A 26328-nucleotide genomic window follows, 5' to 3' on the forward strand; every position below is an offset into this window, starting at 1 on the left:
GCTGTCAGAGACAAAATCACGGCTGACAGCACAGAAGGTCTCGCAGTGTACTCAGGGTCTGTCTTCTCTGTGCAGTTCTCTAAATACAGATTCTTATTTCTGCATTATTTCCAAATGAACTGCACTACTGGCAAAGTACGTGGATCCTCGTGTTCTCTCCTCAAATATATATGTCGGTTTAATGAGGTTTTATTATCCCTCGATTACATTCAAGTCAGCTTAGTGTACAAGAGTGTTTTCTAAGATGCTTCAGTGTTTGAAGACTCGGTGGTGGGTCTGTTCTGATGGCTGAAGTGATGCAGAAGTACAGTCTTTATTTTCAGAAACTCCCTTCATCCAACTGCAGTACATTTTGGTTTGTATGGGTTTGGTAGGTTGTCTTAAGGCATACAGAGATCCGTGGGCTTGATTGCACAGGCTGGGCTGTATCCTTATAGAAAATTCAGCTATTTATGTAATGTGAGAACAAGTGAACAGTCTGCTTAAAGTAGTGCCATTCATGGTAATAGCCAACAAAATCTGACTTTGGATCTGATTAAAGGTTAATATTGACCTGATTTTGAATAATTTACAAGCGTCTTTAATTTCCATTTAGTGTCTGATTCTTCAGATAAGTAAGATTAGACTGCACTCAAATCAGCAGCTGTTTAGAATTTATCAACCTTAAAGCCAAGGATTTAACTGTATTTCAGAATTGTTAACACTGTTCTGGAAATTCTTGATAAACCTTTAAATGTTTACCCCTGTGTACTTTCTTCATTGGTGGCAGTGGTTCTGTGTTACAGCTGCATAAAATATTCACTTTGGCTTGTAGAGGAGCCTTCACATCTTACAGTTACATGAGAACAGGAGTTTCAGTTTTATTTTACTTCGTCATTAAGTAGCTGATGCTGATAGTTGGTGCATCCCTGATTCATTTTTCTTTCTGAACTGATCACCAGCTCGTCCAGTTCTCTGTCACAGGAAAGATTATTCTACTTGCATCACTGTTCTAGAGCAGTCCATGCAATGATTTGTTTGAAAGTTTTGATAGTCTTTGTACTGTTTACTGTCTAACCATATATAAAATTACATTTTTCTGTAGTGTCAATCTCTTTTTGTTTTCTTCTTGGTCTTTTGGCTGTTTTTAGTAAGGAGCAATGCAAACACTTTACAAATATAATTATCTTCTGACAATCTTACTGTGCTCATGTGATGTGCATGACCTAAATGCTGCCAGCGAGCTGAAAGTAGTTTTAGAAGTGGTTTAAAGTAAAATAATTCATTGCATTTTTTTGACACAGGTATGAAAACTCAATGGGGTCATCCAAAAATGTAATCAGTGAGCCTGTTGATGCAGAGGAAGGCTACAACATGATGGTAAGACATTCAGTAGCTATTACACTGTATGGTATTTTTTCAACAGCAAGAAAAACTAATTTTTCATGTTGGGATTAATTGATAAATCAGTTCATTTGTACCTTCAGTGAAACTATTGATTCTAGGAGCTCAATAAATGTTATTCATTAACACTGTAGAGAGGAACCTTCAAAAAGGAATTTGACGGTAGAATAAATCTGAGCATTTCGTCTGTTCTGCATAATTTCTAGTTGTGTTAGTGTATGGGGGTTTTGCATTCATTCTTTTTCAGCTGACTCCCATTTTAAGCTGCTTTCATCCAACCTGTGCTGTAGTGTAAGACCTTAATGTTTGGTCACACTTAGCAGTGTGCTGTTCTTAGAAGGAGCTGAGCTTAGAGCTGGATGACTTTCCTTTGGGAATGCAGGGGATGAAACTGCTCCGTTTGTTTGCATCAATGTATTTATATCTGTGAACATCATTTAAAAAAGAATCCTCATTAAAGGTCTTTTAGTATTTGTAGCCATGACAAGAAGCAGTACAGACGAAATAATCAGCATTTGCTGGTTAAGGCTGAGCAGTTTCTGGTCCCTCCTTTGGCCTAAGGGCTGATGATATGCAGAGCACGTGGCAGAAGCAAACTTCTTTGGATAGCTGAGTAGCAAATAGCAGGGATTCAGGGTGAGGGAGCTGTCAAAAACCAGGGGTCAGTGTATGAGGGAGGGGACTGCATGAGCTCTTGTCAAATAAAAGGCTGTTCATAGCCACTCCTGCCTTTGGCACAATGGTTCTCACTTCTGTGCAGTTCCTCATTGCTGACTCCTGTTTGGGCCTCCCTTCTGACTGATGTCCGAGTTCCGGAGATGAGAATTTTAAGTGAGGCTCTAGTTTCATTATAGAAGATACCTTGAAATGTCATGATGAGATACTTATTGTTTCCTTTTAAGCTTTTCTGGCTTGTATGAAAAGAAATAATTTGGGAAGTTAGTTTGTTGTGGACTAATGCAAAGTTTTACACTCGTGTCATTAAGCAACAAGGGATTAAAAACCAAACCAAACTTGCTGCAGCAGAAACGGTCCCTCTTAATAAAAATTCCTGGCAAGAATAGGCAATTAGTTGTATAGAATAAGGATAGATTAGTACCAGTTCTGTATGGATTCTGGGGGTTTTATGTGCTTTACTTGAGTTGCTCTGGGCCAAAGTATGTAATTTTGCTCTGTTTTCCAAAACTTCACAGATTCAGCAGTGCTATTTTTTCCTCTGTTGTGTTGCCTGGTCTTGTCTCTGGGCAGGTCTGTGAAGCACTAGATGGCACACTGTGACTTCCAAAAAGGCAACTGAAGACATCTGGATGAGAGAAACCCAAGTTAAAAACTATTAGATTAGCATTAAAATAAAAGGAGTTTCTTGTTTGTGTTACGTTTCCTGCTGCCTTAAAATATTCAAGCCGCTCATCTTCTATTTGTTTTTAGTGTAATTTTACTGTATTTTCTTTCTAAAGATGTAGAAATGGTTGCAGGCTTGAGCCATATGATGGTAAAAATGAAAAGAAGAAAAATGTACCTCCTGATTAGTTCTCTAGAAAATCAGTCTGTTTGTGCCTAAAATAATTCCTAGGTTTGTTTAACTTCTTTATGGTTAAGTTGGCCAATGTTTAAAGCTAACGTGGTCAGCAGTTTGGTGCTATCACAGTACATAAGTTTATCATCACCATACATAGTTTGGTTTTGTTGCAAATTATTTTTTGAGTATTAACTTTCCTGCACTGTAGAAGAGGCAAGATTTTATCTGATTGATGCAGATACTTCTTCATGTACTTGGTTTCAAACGTCTTGTGATGGTGCATCTCACAAATGCAAAGAACTGTGTTTATTAGGTAAATGAAGTGCATCCCCAGTGTCTCTTATTCTGTCTTTGAGTGGTTGTAGCTTTGTAGTAACAGCCCATCACAGTTGCCAGGAAATACTTTCTAGGTTCCTGTCTTCTCAGTGTGAGAGCTGGGATTTTATACGTGTTTCAGATGGTTCCCATACAGCTCATGCCTCTCTCCAGGCTCTCACCAATCAGCCAGCACATGTATTTTTGTCTCGTGCTGCCTTCAGCTTGTATAATTAGTTCTAATTGACACAGGGTAATTAAAACATTTGTGAAGTCTGCTGTGATGTCCCAGCAGCATTGTCAAGCAACCAAATTAAAGTGATGTGGTCTAAACATACCCATACTGAGGGCTGGGTAGTAACTCCCATGACATGCTGATGACTAAATCTGCTTTTGTGCAGAAAAATGGCAATGAGAATGGGTGCATACACCTGTTTCAGATACTTGAGGAAAATTCAGCAGCTGTGCACCCCGTGTTGGATGGTGTAACCACATACTGGATGAAATCAACAAGGCAAACCAAAGATTTCTCTTTCTTGTGTGCCCATCCATGTATTTCTTGTTTTCAGGCTTCTTTCCAGCGCTCCAACAGCCATGACAAAGTGAGGAAAATAGTGGCAGAAGAGGGACGGACAGCAAGGAACCTGATTGCCTGGAGCGTCCCACTGGAAAACAAGGAAGATGATGGTATGTGTTTAACAGTCTTGCAGATCTTTGCACTTCCATCCCTCTGTCAACTGGACTTGCTCATCTGGAAATATTTTCCTTATGAAAATTTTCTCTATTTAAAAATGTTCTATTTAGCGTACATAGTGTAATTTAGAAGTTTTTTTACAAAGTGTGCCTTGGAGTTGGCAAGTCACTTCGTAAAACCTTCTAGTGGCAGATTAAAAACTGTTCTAATTTGTCTGCAAGTAACATCTAAGACTGTTTTCTTCTGCTGATATTATCAAGAAAATTGTGTAACACAATGATAGTGTCCTAAAGTGATCTCTTGTAACTGGGGAATTCAGAATTGTAGGGATGACTTAGAACACTCTAACAAATTGCTCTCTGTGTTCTAAAACAAAGAAATTTGGAAGTTTCTTTTGGGATCACTTCAACTTTGGTAAATGCCAATGAAGACTCTCTAAAGAAGGGGATATGTGTGGACAGCTTTCCGTAATGCAAGTCCTCAGAACAGTTTTATTATTGTTGTAATACTCTTTTGTGGTGTGATGACTTAAGGAGCCAGGAATTGACTTTTATTTTTACCCTACTCAAGCTGTTCCAGATGTCTGAATGCTGTTTCTGAGAACTTCATCTCAAATATTTTTGTAGCTGCATGTCCCTGTCCAGGTGCTGCAGCTTTTAAGTGTCTAAAAGTAAATTTTTTTATGCTGTGAAGGTGGTTGAACATGGCAACCAGTTACCTTGAAAAACTGTGGCCATGCTCTTCCTTGGAGATGCTCAAAACCTCCCTGGACTTAGTTCTGGAGTTAAACCATCTCCAGAGGTTCCTTCCTACCTCAGCTGTTCTGTGATTCTGCCAGTGGAAAAGATATTTCTAACAAATGTTATGTCTTAAGGTGCAAAATAATTCACCCTATGTCTGATGCAAAGTTTAAACTGTCTTTAAGCAGAGTAGAATTGGGGCCCTAAGTGTTTCCAGATTCCAAACGACACTTCTGGGGAAGGTAGTGATAGGAATGTGTGTGTGGTAAGGGAACATGCAGTGTATTTCCAGTACTATTTTTGAGCAACTTGTGGGTTGGTTCACTATTCTGTTATTTTTGAATACTACCTTGCTTGTAATATTATTTTAGAAACTTTAACACTTTTTCCTTAAAAATGTCTGTCAGTTGTAGATGAATGTTTGCTCTAACAAATTCTGCTAAACCTGATAAGTGAATGTAAAAGTGAATTTTTAGCTTTCATTAAATAGTAGTTATGTACAGTAATTAAAATCCAAGTAGCTGTATTCATTTCCTTCTTTTGGTCGTATTAGCCCCATTGTAGTTTTTAAACTTTGTCAGTGGTGCTTTCTTTTTAATATTTCTTAAATTATAAGCTGACCCTTTTGCACAGTGCGAAGGATCTGATGATTGTTGCCTGATGGAAAATTTCCCTGTGAAAAGGAGCTTGTGGTTAGTGAAAGCCTGGCAGAGCCAGATCCTTTATCTCTTGACCCTTGCCTGGCATGGGGGGTGTTTGTGTCGGTGTCACTGAGCTCTGGTTCATTTTTTACTGATCCTTCCGTGTGTGCTGTGTCCCTGAGGGATGACACAGCAACATTATGGATTAGGACAGTTCTGACTTGTTCAAGGGTTGTGTAAATCAGGCCAAAGGTTCAGGGTGCCTCAGACAATCCTGCCACTCTCCTGTACAAAGCAGAATTTTGTGTCTGGGCAGTTTCTTCTGCTCTTAATGTTCAGAGGTATTGATTTGGCAGCACCAGTGTGTGATTTAACATTTTAAATGACATACTGTTATTCATAATGAGATTCTTTTTCCAGACACAGTAAAGGTATGAGCACTTTTTATTACTAGGGTTATAGAGGGTTTTATAGAGGATTGATTAATTAAAATGCTGGATTCACCTTTTCCATTTGTATCCTTTTCCTGTTTCCTTTAAAAATTGTGTGCTTGTGTTCTTCTTCCCATTTTTTCCTCTTGCTCTGAAAGACTTGTGTATTTTATATAGCATACATAGATACGAGAGAAATCAAACCTTTCTGATTGCATTCTGTAAATACATAGCTCCAGCCAGTAAGCAGTATTTCCTTAAAAAGGAAAGAGATTTCTGGAAAGGCAGGTGATATGTCTGTTGTATGTTTTGGGGCAGTGTGCACCCCAGTTATGTCAGATCTGAAATTCTAATTGTGAATACAGATCAATGCCTTGACAAAATCCCAGGCACGGTGGTGATGGTCTAGGAGAGAGAGTGACTGTAATACTTTTCAACCATTGAAATTCAAATACTCCTTCACAGAATTCAGTAGTGCACAGCAGATTCTGTTGGATAAACGAATCAACCCTATTGTTAGCTTGGTGTCTCAGGAGGAGTCTTGAAACAGAAAAATTCACTCTTCTGCTATTCTGTCTGCAGACTGGAATTTGCATTCCAAACCTGCAGCCACCGGTCACTGATTGCAGTCACATTGCTTTTGCCCACCTTGGAAGGTTGTGATAATTCCAGTGGAGGGTTTCAGAATTTTTTTTCTTTGTAATTATTTCACATGCCTAGAGTTAAGTTTGGGGCACTGAATGCAGAAAAGGAACTACACACAAATATTATTACCAAATCTTAGGTATGACATTAGCAACAGTTAAAAAATTGCAGAGGCTTGATGTTATGTTAATAGATGGTAAGATACCTTTGGAACTTTGAGATGTGTAGAAAAATTGGAAAATCTTGTATTTGTGACTGTTGTCTTCCTATTTCCTATTTGTTTAAAATCACTGGGGCTCTTGCCATACAGAATTAATTTGCAGATTAAGCATTTCAGGGTAAGGAAACATATTTTAGTGGTTCAAAGGTACCTGGCACACTTTGGGGAGCTTGCAGCTTATTCCACTATTTTAGCAAGAGACTGCTGCAGAAAATAAGTTTTGTGGGATGTGATCAAAGGCATGAAATTTGTCTCCCTTTGGCCATGTGAGGAACTGTGAGAGTCCTGACTGCACACATTGTGATGAGCCCTCGCAGCACGGGTCTGATGGGACCTGGCAGAATGTAGTGTGGAGGGAAGGGGACCTTTCAAGGCTCCTCAATTTCAAACCTTGAATTTCACTGGAATGAATGGGAATCCAGTCTAGTGCAGGTAGGTGAATACAGGGCCATTATATTCTGGATGAGACCCTGACAGTAATTTATAAAATTATTTGATGCAAAATATATAGCTGTAATTCAGTTTAGAGGTGGGAAAAAAAGGAGAGTTTTGGTTATATCCATGCTTGAAGGCAGTCATTTCTCCAGATCCTTAGCATAGTACAGTTAGAAAAATAGCATCTACTGCTGCTCTACAAACTTGTAAGAAGATGTGGCTCATAATAGGATTAGAAACTTCAGTGTGCTTCCTCAGTTGAAAATTGCCATTTCTGCTGAGGATGTGATGATGGACAGTGTCGAAGACATTGAAACAACATATGCAGTTGATTTCTGCCATAGCCAGGACAGAAATGAAGGCAGCAATTAACTCCTAAATGTGAAGGCAATTCCCACATTTCCCATACCAGTAAAACTATCCAAAAGAGAAAGGTGAGTGGGATGGTTGTTAAGGTTGTTACAGAAAAGATAGCTTTTGAAAATAGGCTATCAGTGGGGGTTTTTGGCAGGTATTGGCTCCTCTGTTTTTTGGACAGGAAGACTTCAGAGATCATAAGCACTGTGTGCTTCATGTTTAAACACCAGACAGGGAGGAAATGGACTTCAAGTGTAAAATATGGCTGTGGCTCCTCCAATGCTGCAGAACTTTGATACTTTATATATTTCACACAGGCACCTTAATAGCTAAAGGAGATGCTCTTCTGGGTCGCAATTGTTCTCTCCTTACAATTCAGTCAATTGCTAGCAGGGGGTGCCCTTCAGGTGTCAGTGAAGTCTGTGCATCTCTTAGCAATGCCAGCGTGGTGTAGCTACACACCACTTACACACCAGTTACCCTGAGCATACAAACAGCCATTGAGCAGTGCTGCCACTGCATGGGAGTGTAGAGGGACCAAAGCAGAAATAATCTTCTCATTACCAGAGCTATTGTTGTAAAATAATGAACAAGAAAAGAAACAAGAAAGCTTGAAAATGTGGCTGCTGCTGAAACGCATAGTTTTCTGGCCTACACACCTTAAGAAAAAGTTAGTCCTTGCCCCACACTATATTAAGTTTGCAAAACCTGCTATTTTGCTTCTAAATGTCTGCCCCATATAGGAAGTGCCTGGAAGCTTGTTTTTGTCTTTAGAAGGGACTTGTTCAGACATTTCACAGATCTTAGATGATGGATTGTTATTCTGGATTTTATAGAATCTAAAGAGTCTGCAACTTGATGTGTTCTCTGCCCCTTTTTAATTTTAGTGGACCCTTATTTGTGGCAAACCATTTCACTGTGCAAGTCCTGTATGCTATTGCCTTCAAAACCTTGTCTTTGCAGAATGTAAATCACATCAGAAGAGACATTTGGGTGATTGAAATATTTCTGTTATCAGAAGTCTACCATGGAACTATTTCCCAGTTCAAGCTTTTTAGTGACTAGGAAGGTTTTATACAGGTAGTACCTGAATGATATTTTTTTTTCCCTGAATGCTGCTAAATTGAGTTCAATATATTAGTTTATACCTGTTTTTTTTTGGCTAATGTAGCATTTTAAAAATGAATTATCAAGCAAATAATTTTTAATTTGTTTTAAATTAAAAGCCTTGTTGCCTGGAATAGCCAATGATCCAAACCAGCTGTGCAAACCATCTGTACAACTGCTTGATTAAGACAGGTTTGCAGCTACTTTACATAACCAGAGCAATGTAAAACAGCTGGGCTGCATTTGGGAATTTGCCCTCAACTGTTAAAAACTCAACTGGACAATTCTGAAATTTAAGAATGATCTCCATGGTCTAGGGAGGACTGTATTCAACTAATGCATTGCTTTGCTTGGCTTCATCCAGCTAAATAATCTTGAAACTTCTCTCTGGATGTAATCTTTGCTAGAGAAAACTCTGGCCATAGTTACTGTTTTGTCTTAGCTTGCTTACATTTTTTTGGTAATTGGATCCTATGATTTTTGTGTTGTGCAAGTTTAGATACTTGGAGGAATAATTCTTTTTACATTACCCTATAGCAAATCTCAAAGATTAAGTGCACACAGATCAGGTTGGTCTAGGCTGACACAGATTTTTCTGTGCAAAGATAACTCTAAATCAGTTAATTGCCACCACTGCAGCACTGAGACCTGGAATCACCTCCTCTGACTGGAGGAATTTAAACTGATTTTGGAAGCATAGTTGCTAAGGTCACTTTGTGGAGGAAGTGGTGTTAGATAGGTATGTTTGAGAAGGGATTTCATGTCTAAACGGGAATGACTTGTGTTCTGGGAATGTTTTTCTCTCTTCCTTTGGCTATCTAAATGTTGATTATCTAAATCCGGACCTAAGTTCTGTTTTTTGCCATCTTTCTTGGCAGAACAGCTCCAGAAGAACTAAATCATTACATTTGGTTTTCCTGACAAATATATTTCTTACTTTAATTCTGTAATAGCTGATTGAGCAATCAATCAAAAGCTGACTTCTTAAAATTTATATAGAAAACGAGTATCATGTTTGACATGTAGTTTGTAATGATATGATTTTTAGAGGCACTGAGAACTCAAAACTTATCTTTGTTTAATGAAGTCTGTGTGTCTTGCCTTTCTTGTATTTTTTTTCATTCTCTACTGTTTTCTGGCATTATCCACATTCTAAACAGTGGAATATATATTTTGAATATAAAATTTGCCAAACCTCTTAACTCGGAAATTGTGCCCCTCTCAGTACATCGCAAGATGAGATATGTGCATTTTAGAGTGCTCTATTTAATTAAAATCATTATTGTTGATTAAAACAGTTGCTTCTCCCACAGGAAAATCGAAATGGCAATCTGGTGGAAAAACAAAAAGGGTGACTCAAGGAACACACAAGACTGCAAAACAGGTATTTGCTCATTTCTTATTGTGACATAAAATAGATTACATAATACTGTTCTTCTGTGAGATCACTGATATATTGGTGGCTGATTAATACGTTTCTAAAACTGTGCACACATTGTATTTTTAAAGCATATGAGTTTCAAAGTCAAGGATTCAGAAGTTAAAATTGCCAGAATTTAGGTTATCTTCCTCAGCCTTTCCTTTTGGCACTTCCCAGCCTCTGCACACATGACTTAGTGGCATTAAAGTTATTTTAAGGAAAGTGCTGTTCAATAAAATTATATAGGATAGTCTTGCTGTAAGTATGCTGCTTATACAAGGGCTGCCTTTTTACCAGTTTCTAGTTAAAGGAAATTTCTTGACCTCATGTGTTAGTGGCTCAAGTCAGTATATCTTAATTTGGAGAAGAGTCCAGGTGAGTAAAATTCTAAGAGTTAGGACTGGAAAGCAAGTTTGAATGAGAACTGTAAAGAGGACACCGCTCCTATTTTTATTCAGTTTTTTTTTTTTCTCTGTGAATGACAACCTTTATTACATTAATAAAGTAATACCTCAATCTTTCCTCATGTTTAATATTTTTAGCCACTGTTTTTCTTTGATTTATGGATTTAGCCATTAGTACAGCTTCAGCCATTTAATGTTTTGAGGCAGCCTGTCAGAATTTGGTAATAAAGCATATGGAAGATGTTATATTTTGAAAAAAGAAAAAATGTTCTGCTTCCATAGAGATGTATTTGCATCTTTAAAACACAGGCATTAGTTCAGTTCAGTTGGCAGCTGTGTTCTCTGCTCACACCCTGCTACATTACAAACACGGCGTGTGCTGGTTCCCTTGGCGTGGCAGGTGGGTGTCAGTGGTGTGCCTGGGGCTCCCTGTCAGGGTGTGCCCCCAGGAGAGGGAGGTGGAGAGCTGTGTGCCCTTTGGGTTCTGTCTGACCTGGGCATTATGTGAACCCTGAGTTTTCAGGAGAATGCTCGGTTGCTACTCAGCGTGGGATTGCTGTCCTGAAGCTCCTGTTGACACAGTGCATTCCTGGTGGCTTCAGCTGAGGTTTGAACGCTGCTGAGTGTCTGTGCATCTTGGCATCTCAGTTTGGCATTCAGCACCTTCATTTCTGCTGCTTTTCAGACACTGGATACTGCTGTAATTGGTGGCTTTTTTGGCTTAGTTTTGTTGAGCTTTCACTTTTAATTTTCCTTTACATATGAATGGGCCACTAATCACAAGAAAATAAACTTACAAGAGCTGTTTCATATGATCTTACCAACCTCATCTTCCTTTCAGTAGGGTGCTGGCAAATATACATTCAATGAATTTTGGCATCCCAGGAGTATAAATATACATTGCATACTTTCCACAAATCCAAGGCAAGTTACTGAAACTATTAGGAGAAAAAAAAAACCAAATTAAAAATCCCAAGAGATTCAGTTTAATATCAATTTCATCATTCATGCTGGGTTACTCGGGATGGAAGAAGCGGTGTTTCCCTGTCTGTTAACTTCAAAGGTACATCAGCTTTGTGTCTTCTGCACTTGAAGGTTTGAACTATCCCTGCAAGTTAAAATACTTTTTCTAGTTTAATGCTAACCTGCTTGTGTGATAGTGTCTACAAGAAATCAGGTAGGTTAGAGGGTTTTATCCTTTCGAAGGTGTTCTGCTGGAGCATTGGTAGCTGTAAATGTTGTTTAGGTTTTACTGAGACCCTGAAAGTCTGCTTACGGGATAATGATGGAACTGCTGTGGCTTACAGAGCCTACACAAGGTGTTTTTCTCATTAAAATATGGCTGGCATATAAGAGAGAAGATAAATGGATGCCAAATACAGCAGATGGATAACATTTATTGCTAAGTATCCAAACATATCCTGTGACATTGTATTTAAAGATAGGTTTGAACATGTATCTTTCTAAAAGTGGGAATTATGCACGTTTCCCATTCCAAAACAATGGATCCTTTTTGTCAACAGTATTATCTGAATGACTGTAAATCTAATCACTTTCCTGAGGTCACATTTTATAAATACAGACAGCAACAGGTAGCACTGTTATTTTAATGTAGCTATTTATGATTCTGTAGTTGAGCTTGCTTTGTTATAAACAGCAGTTTCAAGGAGCTATAAATTAGCCAGAATATAAGCTTTGCTTTAAATGTTTTTACACAAGGCCTCAGCCTAGGAGCATCTTTTCTCCCAGCAGTTTGTTAAAAGGTGACTTATGTAATGGAAGAAAAAATATGAAACCCTTCTGAAATTGCTTTTCATTGGTTGTTTATGCCATGTATCTTTCTGAGCATGACTCTCGTGCATACATTAACTGGGGTTCATCTGGAGTACAGTTGAAGCACTTGGAGATATATGTAAGGGTAGCAGAGATGCTGGTGTGATTGTAGTAAATCAGGTGCCCATTCTTCTGCAACTTACAGATAAATTAGCATCTCACCACAAAAGCAGATGAGAGCATAGGCATTCTGAGGCACTGTGTCTCCCTCCCTAAGTGCACAGTGGAATTTGTTTGATGGTGTGTGGTACAGGACAAAAAGGCTTGAATCCCAGCCAATTGTTTTGAAAATCACAGTGTTTCTAGTTAGTGATTAGATGTTGTAATTATAAACGCTGTGAACTGTCATGTGTGGTGTCGGGTTCAACTGTTCTCATTCAGTCACCAAAGCAGAGCATTTAGAATGGGACTTTGCATTGATCCCTGCAAGAGTACTCCAGTAAGAACTGGTGTGCTGCAGATACATGCCTCAATGGACCAGTGCATCAAAACTACATTAAAGGTGCTATTAAACACATGAATGTAAAAAGCCAACCCAAACCAGACTACCTTAACAGGTAGCTAATAGCTCCATTACAACACAGCACACTGTTGGGTGTCACTTGTTGTTGACTGAGGGTGCTTGTCCACTGTCTGTGGAATGCACAAGCTTATGGTAGCAGCCTTTTATTTTCTTCTGTGGGAGAGTTTTGGTTTAATACAGGCAGTGTCACAGAACCAAGTGGTGATTTGGTATTTTTAGCCAAATAGGCGTGTTTCAGAACTCTTAGGAATATCCTGCACACCCATCCCATTTAGCATGTTGGCTGTCCCCCGCATCTGTGCAGCAAAGCAGTACTGGGACAGTTAAGTCTGTGTTTTAGGGTGCATTTCACTGCCATTAACACATTTTACCATGAGGGTTTAAAAACAATCATGTTGTATGTAATGTCTTGGTAATAGAATTTCCCTGTGGTGGAATATTGCTGGTATGTTTTTTAGTAAAATGTTATTTTTACCTCTGGATATACACAGAAAAATAATACAGGATATGTAATTAGAAAATCTTTCCAGTGTGCTGAGAAGCAGAGTATCTCATACTGTTGTGGAATGCAAATAGTATAACTGTTAGAGAAACAGAATCTAGTTGAACATAAGTGCTGCCTATATTTTAGAAATTGTGTGTTAAAAAACTCAAGTGAGTTCAATAATGTAGTTGTCTTCAGCGAAGACGTTCTTGTTTACAGGTGTTTCAATATGTTGATGAAAGGTGTGTTGTGCAGAAACCCAACTCCTTACCATACTTCTGTTTGTTGTTCTTCTTTCCCCTTGTACCTTCTTGTTTTCAGAACAGTACCTTGGACTGTAAATTAACAGCAGCAGGAGCTGGAGACAAAAACTTTGACAAAAGCCCAACGAAAACCAGGCAGCCTCGAAAGGTGGATCTGCGGGCTCGGTACTGGGCGTTTCTCTTTGACAACCTCCGGCGGGCCGTTGATGAAATCTATGTCACGTGTGAATCAGACCAGAGTGTGGTGGAATGCAAGGTAATGCTCCAGCTGTCCTTTGCCTATCTGGCTTTTTTTGTATTTTAGAAAAGAGGTAAATGAGGAATTAGAGCTTCAGAAACATGTTACTTTTTCATTTGCATTTTGTATAGGCTTTTAAATAGGAAAGCTGAGGACATATGTATTCATATTTAAGAAAATGCTATCATCTTGAGCAAGGACTAATTTTTAAAGTGTACAAAACTTGTCATGTTGTACATGATATTATTAGAGCTCAGCTGTTTGCTGAAATCAGATTTTGTTGATTGAGTTCTGATTTTATTATTTTTGTGACTAAGCACTGATTGATTTATTTTTCCCAGTAATGTCCTTTACTGTAGGTGGCACTGTTGTAGTTCAGCCTTTTTCACATTCATTTGCTTGCTGTTAAGTGGCTTAATTACACACTGCTCCCTTTCTGCAGTGATAGTTATCACTCTTCTCATTCTCCCTAAGAAAGTGATTGGTGGTCGAGTGTAAGCAATGTCTGGTTGGGATGTCACTGTAAGACACTTCCCAACCTGGATTTGTAATAACTTGTGCATCTGGTTCACATTTTATTGTGATTTTCTAGTAGATCTTTAGAAATACCCTTGTCATTTAATAAAAATCACTCATGCTTTGGCAATGGAATTTATCACAAGCATTAAGAGAAGTCAGAATACATTATACAAGAAATGTTAAAGAAATTACTTTGTTTTCATATTAAACATGGCTGGAAACTCAACACATTCTGGAAATGATTATCTAATCACTGTAAAAAATTCATATATCAATTTAAGTAAACTTTTTTCTTATCCTATGCATCTCATTCTCTGCTGTAATCAGACACAGCCAAATTGCTTTTGAGATTAGTGTACAAATACATTTCATTGAAAGCAGCTTTGAGAACTGAACAGTAGCTCAGAGGCTTCCAAATCTCTGGTTGGTCTAACACAATTTAACATTTTGTTACTGAACTGTCTTCCTGCTCAGGAAACTTTTAGTAGAATTTTTTGGTTTAAGAAAGTCAGCCAGCCTTGCATTGTAATTAAATTAGCATTTTAAACTTTTGTGACTGAAAGAACAGAAGTGTGTTTGTGTCATTATCACATATTTTGGGGGTTAGATATCGTTCAGCATTTTAATCAGGCTGCTTGATCTGCTTTTGGATGGGGATACCACGTAGCCTGAGTGCAAAGTCTTCATTTTAGCAGACTCTTGACAATGATGTATGTATCTGTGTGGGTCAGGTTACTTGTTTGCAAAACAGAGGGGAAAAAAACCAAAAATGAGCAAACAGGGCAGTCCAGTGTCGAATGTTGTGAAACTTATGTAATGTTCATGTTACTCTTACCTTTCAAAAGATCTTTCTTCTCAGCACAAGTGTGCCTTACCTAAGCAGCTGGAATATGCGTTTGTGCTGTGGTCTTTCGTCTGGGATTTTCTTTTACAGGTTACTGTTAAATTTTGACTGTTCTTTTCATAACTTAATTAGCAGAAATGATACTAATTTATGAAGTGTGAAACTGCTTGGTCTTGCAAAGAATTTTTACTAATAATGTCTCTCTTCGATAAATTCTATTATTTGTCATTATTTTATGGTGGTTTTGACAGACAGTCCAGTTTCTCCCATTTTGACTGTTGGGAAATAATATTAAATAAGAAACCAAAATGGTCCCACTGCTAATCTTTCCTTCATTTTTTAAGTGATATTTTGAAAAATCCTTTCAATTAAGATAAATTCCCGTTATCAAAAACTTCCCTTAATTTTGACTCTTTAAACTTCTGTCTCGGTCAAATGGGCAGGTGCTATTCCATTTAAGCATTGTAGTTGTATAAAGGTTGTCTTCTAAGAGCACCCATGTAAAAATGAAATGTGAGAACTTCTGGCATTTTAAACCTTCTGTTTAACCTGGTATAAAAGTGTTAATTGGGGGGTTTTTGGTGTTTTGTGCCTTGTGCTCTCCCTTGTCCTAGGAGCTGTTGCAGTTTTATCGATTGTGTTGTCGCTGAAGATGTTTGATGCTCCCCAGTGGGAGAGGGCTCTGGGGGCTGTTTGTGGTTGAAACTGCAGACAGAAGGGTTGTGGTGAGGGTCCAAACAGTGGCAATGTGTGTAAGAGGATCGGTGCTTGTGTGTATTTTCTGGGCTTTGGGCTCTGCTGAAGTTGGTATTCTGCTATTGATTTGGAACTGAGAACTCTCAAATCATGTATGTGGATATATAGATATGGCCTGGATGCTTTGTGTGGAAAGGTGTAATGAACATGATTGAATTATTTGTGAAATAAATGAATGAAGAGTTCTCAAGTTTAAGCATCATCTTACTGTATGTAAATCAGCTTGTGCAATAGTGATAGAAGATTAAATATGTCCTAGTAGACATGGCTATTACCTTCAACATTAGAAATGCAAATTTTTTCATATTCTCTATATTAGCTGGGTTTTTGTGTGTCTGATGTTTATATGAATGTTTTACCTACTGTATTCCAGGTTTGGATGGCAAGTGTAGGCAGAGCAGAAATGGTAATGTCTTCAAATCTCCTGCTGTATGATAAAAGGTATTAAGACCAAAAGATCTGTAGACGGGTAGAAGGCAGATTCTAGTCAGTTTTGGTTAATGCAGCAGATGTCTTCAGCTGCTGGTCTTCTATGGTGTTTTCAGGTGTCTCAGCAAATGAGTTTGTATTTATATATATATATATATATATATATATATAAACACTACACACTTAGGTAAACCTTTTATTGATAGAGTTTGAGCAACTGGATCCAACAACTAATGATACAGCAAGTATAGAAGAATATCAAACTACCTTCAATTTAATTTTGAATGTTTCTTCCTCCTAGAATGAATTAACAGCTTCAGCTGGTCTTTTCCTTTCAAAAAAGCTGAATTTTATAATGTAAAAATTTAGTTCTATATTCTTTTTACATCGCTGTTTAGCATTACTTAGAGCTTGTACAATCTCTTGTCTTTTCACCTAACATTAGTTTCTGGTGTGTTTCTGGAAGGTTTTGGCCTTCTCTTGTTCTGAAGCTTACAGATACCTTCTTAAATCAGTCTGGTTCAGTGAAAACAGTTTAATTTTGCTTGAGATTCTTATTCCCTCTTATGAAATGGAAAATTCAGCAGTGGAGTTCTGTTGTTCTGCTTCTCACAAACAGCACAAGGTGAAGAGATGGCTAAAGACTTTCATTAAAAGTTTAGACACGTTGCGTGACATTCCTCGGTGAAAGAACCAGTTGAATCAATTTTGGTTAAGGCCTTTGGGTGAGTTGAGGCCTCCCAGGAGCAGGGAGGAGCCTCTCTGAGGGCTGCTTTTGGGCCTGGGTCTGCAAATTCCACTGATTTCACTCTCTCCATGCAGACTGAGACCCCTGCTCATGCAGCTGAGCCATTGCTGGTGCTTGGGACCACCAGTACTGCAGCTGGAGTGTGCAGAGGAGTGCAAGGCTGCCATGTAGCACTCACTCACAAAATACACCTTCTAGTTCTGAATTTGGGGATATTTACCAAGAGTAAAGATCTTCCTAAATAAATAGCTTATGGGTGTATTGTGCCAGTCTGTGCCCAGAGAAAAATATCCGTGAGCATTCCTGCTGCCTCTTTATGGACATGTACCTTTTCATTTGTTGTCATTTTCCATGGATGAGTCAGCAGAGAAGGACAGGAAAATGGGTTCAGGATCAAGCATTCAGTCTTACAGACAAAAAGGGATGAGGTCTTTCAAAATGGGGATCTATTCAGAAAAGCCAACATGTCTTTTAGTTGGCAGTCTGGGTATCCCTGTTCCTGCCTCTCCATCCTTTGCATCAGACATGCATGTGTAGTGTAGTTTTGTGTGATTGAGTCTCTGCACATGCCACTGCATTAATTCTTTTGGAGAAAATTTCCTTTGGAAATGGCTTGGTGCTTTGGAGCCCATCCTTGTCAGGCAGGGGATTGTGGCTGCCATGTTGAAGGTGCATCAGTGAGGAGCAGCTGAGGCCAGATGTGGTGCATTTAACACTTGGGTCTGGGAGACCATGTGCTTGCTTAAAACATTGTTTGTCACATACTGAAGTTGATATAAGGAGAGTCCTTTGTCTAGAGGAGCTGCTTGCTTTCATCCCTTCCCAAAGCTGTAAGAATCACTTGGACAATCATGTTGGTTGAACCAACCCCAGAGCTGGCTTTAATTATCTGTAATTCAACTGTATGAAAAGGCTTCAAGGAATTTTTGTAAGCAATTTTTGTGTCAAATTACTGAAACACCCAGTTAACCTTGAAAACATACATTTAAAAAAAGAAGGAACTTAGTTTGTGTGCTAAAAGCATGCTCCAGTATAAAAAAAAAAAAAAAAAAAAAGAGTTTATTTTGGTAAATACATAAACTAAAATATTTGGTGTAGATAATGAAACAGCATAAAGTAGCCATGGTTTGTAAAATAGAACCCGTATTTCTAGCTTGGCTAATAAGCTAAAGTACAGATGTGGTGATTGAATTAATTTCCCTGATACATGTGCTACTATTTTGGGTTGGAGTAACCTTAAAATCCTATAGTCTTCCGTACTTCCCTGTTTGCCTCTTCCTTGTTTGAGAATGGGAGAATAAATGCATGAAAGGACATTTCAAAGTGGTTAAGGGCTTTCTGATATTGGGATTTCAATGGGCCTGTCTAGGACCTGAGTCCTGACTGAGGATTGTTCCTCTGTAGCTACTCTTGAAGATCTTTGTTGGTTACAAAGTAATTTATAGAATCACCCAGTTGAAGAGACTAGAAGTCTAACTTTGAGATAAATACATGGCAACCAGAGTAATCAATGAAAGCTGGAGAAAAGGAGGGAAAACAAAAAATAAACATGCAGAACTGGTGATCAGAGAATTGATGAGAACAGAGAGGAGAAGGTAACAGGAGTTACATTGTGTCTGGTTTGAGATTCGTGTCCCTGATTTTCCTTGAAGCGTTGTTTTTCAGCAGTATTTCTTTCTTACATAGCTCAAACCGTACAGGACGGATGTGACCTTGAGAAATAATGAGATATAAAATTGTTCTTGTGGGAGCCCAGGACATCCCTCTGGGTGCCCTGGATGGCCAGAGCCACTGGCAGGGGCCTCTGAGACCCTGGCATGCAGCCAGAGACACACGTGGGGTTTTGATCTTAGCCCGTGGAGCAAATTACCAACTCTGTATGAAAAATTACAAGCCACACACACAAGTTAGGTATTGCAGTAGAAGTAGTCACGAAGTGAAAGGAAGGATTTTTGAGTGCTGTACAGGGGGGTTTTAAGCCTTGTACTCAGCTGTCCAAGTTTTGTACATGGGGGTCAAGAGTTTTAAGATGGAGGGATTTGGGTGTGCCCTGTCTTTCTTTCTCCTTCCCAGCCTCCATGTGTTTGGTGATGTTGGCACTCACAGATTGGTTTAGAGTAGAAAGTCACCATTCAATATAGATAGTAGGCATTGGGGAAAAGGTATAAACATGTAACACATAATGTGTGATATAAAAGATGGCACCAGCCCCTGGAAGGGCAGTGTGCCTTTGTCTGATCTGCTGAACGGGCCACAGCAGCTCAGGGAAAAGAATCTTTAAGATAACCAACAATAAACAACCTTGAGAATGGACAGCAAAAGACTACTGAGTCTTTCTTTGAAGGCATGGGTTGGAGGAGAGACTTTTCCATCTTTCGGGGTCACCCCAATCCGGGGTTGGAAACCCCACAGTTCTGACTCCAGTGCAGCCGCAGTGTGGCCCATAAAGGTTCCTTTTTGTCAGCAGCTTCTCGAGTGGTGCAGGTTTGCCCTGGCTCAGCAGCGGGCTCTGGGAGTGCCGCAGGTAGAGCGGGCTGGCTCGGGAGCCGCCGGGATCCTGTGTCAGAGGACAAAGGGACGGCGCCGGCCGGCCTGCCCTGCGCCAGCCCCGGCTCCCTTACAAACCAATCGAAGCCGCTGCAGCCGATCGGGGAGCTAATTGGTAATTTTAGCTGGACATCTATATGGAGTTATCTGCATGCCTGCAACGGCGCTTTCAGAGCCACTTTTGTTCTGCTCCATCCTGCTTGACAAAATGGCCCTCATAGCTTTAGGGAGAGAGATGTGCATCAGTGAGTGTGGGGCCGCTCCAGCTGCTTGTCTTGTTTGTATTCCCTTGTTCATAAAACATGGCTCGGGTTACAGCTGCATGGGTCTGCTCTGATCATTTCTGATAATGTGGAGCTAAACATTCCTTAAAATAGGTTAAACCATTTATTGTGTTTTTTTCCTGTGCCAGCTAACTTCAGAAATATAACTCATATTCATGTTAATTCTTTTTTTTTTTTTTTTTCCTGAGGAATATGTAAGTGGCTGATTCAGAATTAAATTTTGCTTTCTATGCTCTCATTGTTAGTAACAGTCAGCACAACTTAGTATGGGCTAACCTAAATGGACATGAATTGGATTAGAAAGCTGAAATTTTATTAGTGGAACAGAAAAAAGAACTGGCTGAAACACTTGAGTTGTTCATTTCTTGTAGCAGGCTTTACTTAATTATTTTGGTGCTGTAAACCGACTGCTTTGTAAGAAAGATTTCTGTTAGCATTTTTGGGGAATATTTCAAAACAAAGAGCAACTTTTGCATCAGCAGTGGGATTTTGTTTGATTTCCCTCCCTGGTGTCTGACTTTGTGGTGCCTTTCCCTTACAGCAACCACCATATGCTCTGTATGTTATACAGTAGTTAAAAGGATACTCATGTCAAAACTGAAGCTGAATTCCAAAGTTAAACAAAATGAATATTAATCCATATTATTTTATATGAAAAAGCATTTTTCATGTGTAAGAGGTCTTTTTTCTGTTAAAAAGACAATTAAAAGTAAATATGTATGGGACATGACATTGCAAAAATGTGCATTATTTACCTGGACTGTAGGAGAGTGTTTTTACTGGTTTTGGTGTCAATGGTTTTACTGTTAAAATTTGTAGTTATACACTTAAGAACCAAGACCTTCTCATTTGTAATTGTTCCCAAAATTTCTAAGTAATAACTACTTATTTGAGCAGAAAATCTATCTTATTACCAGCAGGAATGGCTTTGACATAGTAAAGCACTTGTGAAACAGCAGCATTTTGTCATTAGTGTTTTTCCTTATACCATAAAATTATGCCTGTACTTTACATTCTGCACGTGAAGCTCATTCAAGTTTCATATTCAAGCTTCAGTCATGGATTTTGATTATTTTCAGCATGTTGTCACGACAGAGTACAGGACACATTTTTCTTGTCTGGGATAGAGTAGTAATGAAAGTTGCTCTTTCTGACTGACATGAGCTCAAACTCTCTCCCTGAGAGAGGCATTCATGTGCTGCGTTGGTGATATTCAGCTTTGCTGAGGAGGTGCCTTACGTCTGTGTTTTGTCATGTTCAGTCGATGATTTTTGAGTTTATATGTGGAATATAAAGAATTGCTCCTTTCCCTGCCAGAGGCAGTAGATAGCTGTAGTTTGCCCAGGTAACACAACTGAGAGTTCCATGGTATTATGTTTTGCTCTGCCTTGAAGTGAAAACCTGGTGCCATTAACTGAGTAGAGGCAACTTACCTTTAATTTTTCATTGTTTCTGGATGTAATCTGACCATACTGTAGGTACAACACTCACATGTTTGTGCCAACTGAGCATCAGTAGACACAGTCAATAATTTCTCAAAGTTAAGGATGTTTTAATCAGAAACAAGTCTCTTCAGCCACTGCCATTTTGTCTGTGATTTTCTTCCTGGTGTAGTGTGAAGTTAATAGATATGTCCTTTTGTAACAGTTAATTTTATTGGTTGGAGGCCAACATGTGGTTCCAGATTCAAACTACTTCATCAAGATTTTGCATATTCTGAGTAAATCTCCAGCATGCCCACGTAGTTTCTGACAGTGTATGTTTTAATCCCACCCAGGTTCTGATGCTGTTGCCTTTGTGTAGTTTTGCCTTCTTGGTGATGTATGTTCAGCATATTTCAAAAGATAACTCTGACCAAAAAAGGGGCATAAATAATGAAACAGGTATCCTTATGTGTGTTAAGAATTATTTTCCTGCAGATGTTGCCATTTTGTCCTTACACATTGATGCTGACACAGATCTTGAAGAATCTGTCCCTTTTTTTTTTTGGGATAAATGTTTTAATGATTGTTCACATAAAAATCTTAATTATCTGGGCCTTCTTGTTTTCCGGTGTTTTCCTGGGTTTATTTTTAATGAGAAAGCTAAATAGTAAATGTCCTTCTTTCTTTTCAGTTTCTTTATTGGGGTGGGGTATTGTTTTTAAATAGAAAGATTGATGTGATGGTTGCTTTTCAGGAAGTCCTGATGATGCTTGATAACTATGTAAGGGACTTCAAAGCATTGATTGATTGGATACAGCTACAGGAGAAGCTAGAAAAAGCTGATGCTCAAAGCAGGTAATTAGATTTATATATTTTTTTAATCTACAGAGAGAGTAAAGTTCACGGTAAACTTCATTTTCTAGCAGAGCTTCAGCAAATAGAACCAATTTTCCTTTTGGCCAAAATGGGTGTGAGGACATTTTATGTGCATTGTCACTGTCACTTAGAGGGTATTTCCAGTCCTTCCCTCATCTTTTCTTTTTCAGTGGTTGGTTTGATGCTTTGCTTTGTACTAGAATTTGAAATCAACATTGTAGTCTTGAGAAGAGGCATTATTTGGGACATAGGTCTGGCCGATAGGGTTTGTAGTTTGTGTAGAAACAATTGCTAAGATGAATGATTAAATTCAGCAGGATTTGTTAATATACTGAGCGTTTGTTGGTTCCAATTTTGCTTTAAGATGATAGAGGAAGAGTTATTGTGAATTGTATTTTTAAACTTTTCTTCCCTGGGTTTGCAGACCAACTTCACTGGCTTGGGAAGTAAAGAAAATGTCTCCAGGACGCCACGTGATCCCAAGTCCCTCCACAGATAGGATTAGTGTGACATCAAATGCTCGGAGGAGTTTAAATTTTGGGTATGAAACCAACTAAGACGTTTATTGAAGCTAAAATAAAGATTAATTTGAAGCAAAGTTCGTGAATGCACTATTTTTCTGTGGTAACCAATGTATTGTTTTGTTGTTATTAAATCATATAAGCAATTTTTTGCATTCCTAAAAAAAATGCTTATGATCTGTAAAGGAAAATCCTATCAAGGACTTAATTTTTCCTGACTTTGTAATACATTTAATTACTGGTCATTACAAACACCTGAAGATAAAATACTGTTAGTGTATTTTATGTGATCTGTTTAGTACTCTCTTCTCTCTACAAAACAAAGGTCAAAATGTCTGTAACTGGCATTTTAAAAGTGCCAGTGTGTGCAATGGATGGCCAGCTGAGTGAGCAAAAGTAAATACAGGTCAGAAGGAGCGAGTGTAAAGTGAGATGATGATGATTCTGATGCATGGCAAGACTGATACTAGTTCAGATGTAGAGCATGTTGTATACTGCAGCAAAGCATTTTGAAATTAAAATGTCTGAAAGCAGTCAACAAAAATGTGCATAGATTTAGAGCAGCACTGCCTGGTGCTGGCTCAGTCTGGAGAGCACAGATGTGTGCAGTTGAAATCTTTCTGAGCGTGTGTGCTGAAAAAACAACAACCTTCAGGTTTGTTGGGATCTCGGGTACACACTGCCCAGTTTCCTGAGTGCTTACATTGTCCTCAGCAGAGATGTGATACTGGACTGTTTGGTCAGCACCTCTGAGGATTGAGCTCTCTGAAACTGTGCATATCAAATATTTCTACAAAAATGCTACGAAGTGTGTTTGGTGGAAAAACCAAAGTGTGTTTGGAGTAGGCCCTGTGTAGGTGAATATGTTGATACCTACCTGACAACATCTGAGAGGGCCTGCTGAAATGCCTGGTGGTGGGGAGAAAGTATGCACAAGCACTCAAATAAAACGCTGGTGGAATCTGGTAGAAGTCAATGCTCTTTTACTTTTATTTTTTTAGAACATAACAGCTCAGCACAATTAGTCTTTGAGCTAAGCCTTATTTGGCTGTAATAACCTGTTGCTGTTGCTGCTGGAGCTGTTTTATTCACAATCACAGGGACATGATGAGAAACTGTGTGTGTTAGAGCAGGGAACAGCAAGATGAGTTTTCTTATCCTTTGCACTCACAAATTTTTTTTTTCTTAGTGTGTGTCTCAAAGCAGGGCAGCCCCAGAGGGCTACAATATTTTGTGTGTGAGAGAGAAAATAGGATGGAAAATAAGGGCAGAGACATACTTGGTGCTACAGAAATTTTTGGCAGAATGCTAGGAGTTACTTGGGAAGGAATAGGGGATAGAAGAGAAGGTAGTGGTGTACCTCTGTAGAAATTAATGATTCATACCTGTAGTCATCTTCATATCTTCCCCAAAGCAGTGTAGAAAAAGTAGGAAAAGTACAGAAACTAAAAACAGGGACAATCAGAGGTATCCAACAGCATTGATGCAAAAAAAAAGAATTTGGAGAAGAGAGAACAAGAAGGGTGTGATAAATAAAATCACTTACGTGAAAAATGAGTAGGATAATCTGTTCATTATTTTTAATGAAAAGGAATTTGAATACTAAATGGTCAAATGGCCAGGCTTGAAATGACGGGAGTATTTTTCAAGACTTAGTATGTAGAATTTATTATGCATTGCTTTGGTTGCCAAAAACATTAATGCCTTCAGAAATTATATCACAACAATTGAATTTAATCTTGTTTATTAAAAACAAAAATTAGTTGAGCAAATTACAACAACTTTTCAGTGTAAATTGCTGCAAGCTGGAGAGTTTGCCAAAGGAGAGGTAGTTCTGTTCGGCACTGTTCTGATGGTCTCTGAGAGACTCTGATAAAGCTTTCTAACAAACCATTCTGTTACTTGATCAGACACTAAAAAGAGCTGTGACTTTCATTTAGGAACCCTGCAGTGACAATTTCTGCAACACGCCTGGCTCCCTCTGGTGTAAGTTGGGCCGATAAGGTAAAAGCCAACCATGGAACTAAAGCTGCCAATCCTGAGCTGGCAACTGCTCAAGCCTGCCTGGTACCACCGGCACAGAAGTCACTGCGGAAAAATGGCAAGTCCCCTTCAGTGGCCTAAGTTATTTTCACAAACTCTGTGGGATAAAGTGAATTCAGATTGTGATGACCTGTGTTCTCAGCAAAGTTAAACCTAGTTTTGCGAAGTACAATGTTTAAATTCAATATGGAGGTAAAAGATTCATGCAGCCTTTTATTGCAACAGTTACATTTGAGACTAAAGTGTGTTTTCATGTGAAGGTAAAATTCTGCTGTATTTTCACAAACTAGAATTTGATCTGTTAAAACCAGTTTATAACATCCCAAGAAGCAAAAGGTCTTTGGTCACAAACTGCCAATCTAACTGACTGCAAGTTGGGGTGGCTTAACAATATAAAGAATAATGCGTGTCCAGGAGTCTGGGAAGAGCTCAAGATAGTTCTATATGTCCTGGAAGAACATGCTATTAGAACTGTGCTGAAGTAACAATTGATGTTTTTTTGGAAGACAAGAGTTGCCACATTTAGTTATGATTTTTTTCTCTAAAGATGCTCTTTGGAGAATGCTTGATTCAGGATCTTTTGTTCTAGAAAAGATTGGTTTAGTTGCAGACATAAAAAACTATCATTTGGTTTATAAAAATTAGTTTCTTTGCACTGGATCTCTGAGATTGTCTTCAGAAATGAATTATTTTTCATTTATTTTCTTCATGTGTGGTCTCAGATGACTTTCTGCAAAATCATCAGGCAGGATGTAGAAGTGGATATTCTGAAAGAAAATTAAAAGTGCACTGCTTTTTGTTTTTTATTTTAAAGTTCCAGAAAGTGCATGTATCAATTTGAGATAGTTGTATGTTCAACCTAGGAGTAATAGAAGCCATGTATGGTGGCTTGCAGACTTGTGGCATATTATGGAAGTAAAACACCTTGTCCAAGGGTCTTGCAGCGTAACGTGGATGAGTTCAGGACTGGGCTCCTCTGCTCGGAGCAGAAATATCAAAGCCACACTCCAAGGGTGCTGGTTGGAAGGGGGATCCATGGCTGCTGCCTGCGTGAGGGAATTGGCTGTGTACAGTTGCAGTGAGCTGCTTGGATAGCAGGAGCTTTGTGGCTGAGTTTTCAGCACTGTAGTTGATGTGTAATTCCACTTTAGAGATAAACCAGTAGTTGAAGTTGCTTGTAACAAAAGCTTTTTCTGGTGATTTTCACTTGTAATAGAGTGACAGGGCTCCAAGCTGTTGCTAAAATTCCTTTATTAGGTGTTCTTGTGCATATGGAGGATGTTATTAGCTACACAGGGAATAAAAGTGATCTGTATTTCAATACGGATAATGTGTTTTAAGAGGCTAAGAGGAAAACAAAAGACTTGATGTTATTTTCAGAGGCTTTTAGAGGGCTGAAGAATCAATGTTGTGCTGTGTTTTATTGAATGTTGCTTTCAGCTGATGAGCCCCAAAAAGAGAGAAGCCCCTTAGGTCATGTAGTACTGGCTACAAGTGTTCAGTAATCTTCAAATCAAATGTAGGATGCAATCCAGACTTGAAACATTTCATTTTAAGAAATAACAGTCATTCCTCTAGACTTTGTTTATTCTTAGGAATCTCTAATTGCTGACATTGAGCACTGGAGAATTTCAGTGATTTGCTCGTGGCTGAATTGTTCTGTTTTTAACAAATCACGTTCTCTC

The 26328-nt window shown here is 38.7% G+C and overlaps 1 protein-coding gene across 2 annotated transcripts in view; it reads left to right on the plus strand.

Annotated features, from left to right (window-relative positions):
- The window catches only part of SCAPER (S-phase cyclin A associated protein in the ER), a 137834-nt gene that overhangs the window by 540 nt on the left and 110966 nt on the right, over positions 1–26328 (plus strand). For both annotated transcript variants that reach the window (XM_038146645.1, XM_038146644.1), the window contains exons 2-8: positions 1284–1359; positions 3787–3904; positions 9801–9871; positions 13473–13670; positions 21958–22058; positions 22504–22620; positions 24541–24701. In XM_038146645.1, the coding sequence (XP_038002573.1) occupies positions 1284–1359; positions 3787–3904; positions 9801–9871; positions 13473–13670; positions 21958–22058; positions 22504–22620; positions 24541–24701 (842 nt within the window). The remainder of the gene's footprint in view (positions 1–1283; positions 1360–3786; positions 3905–9800; positions 9872–13472; positions 13671–21957; positions 22059–22503; positions 22621–24540; positions 24702–26328) is intronic.

Source organism: Motacilla alba, chromosome 10 (genome assembly GCF_015832195.1).
Source record: "Motacilla alba alba isolate MOTALB_02 chromosome 10, Motacilla_alba_V1.0_pri, whole genome shotgun sequence".
Lineage (NCBI taxonomy): Eukaryota > Metazoa > Chordata > Aves > Passeriformes > Motacillidae > Motacilla > Motacilla alba.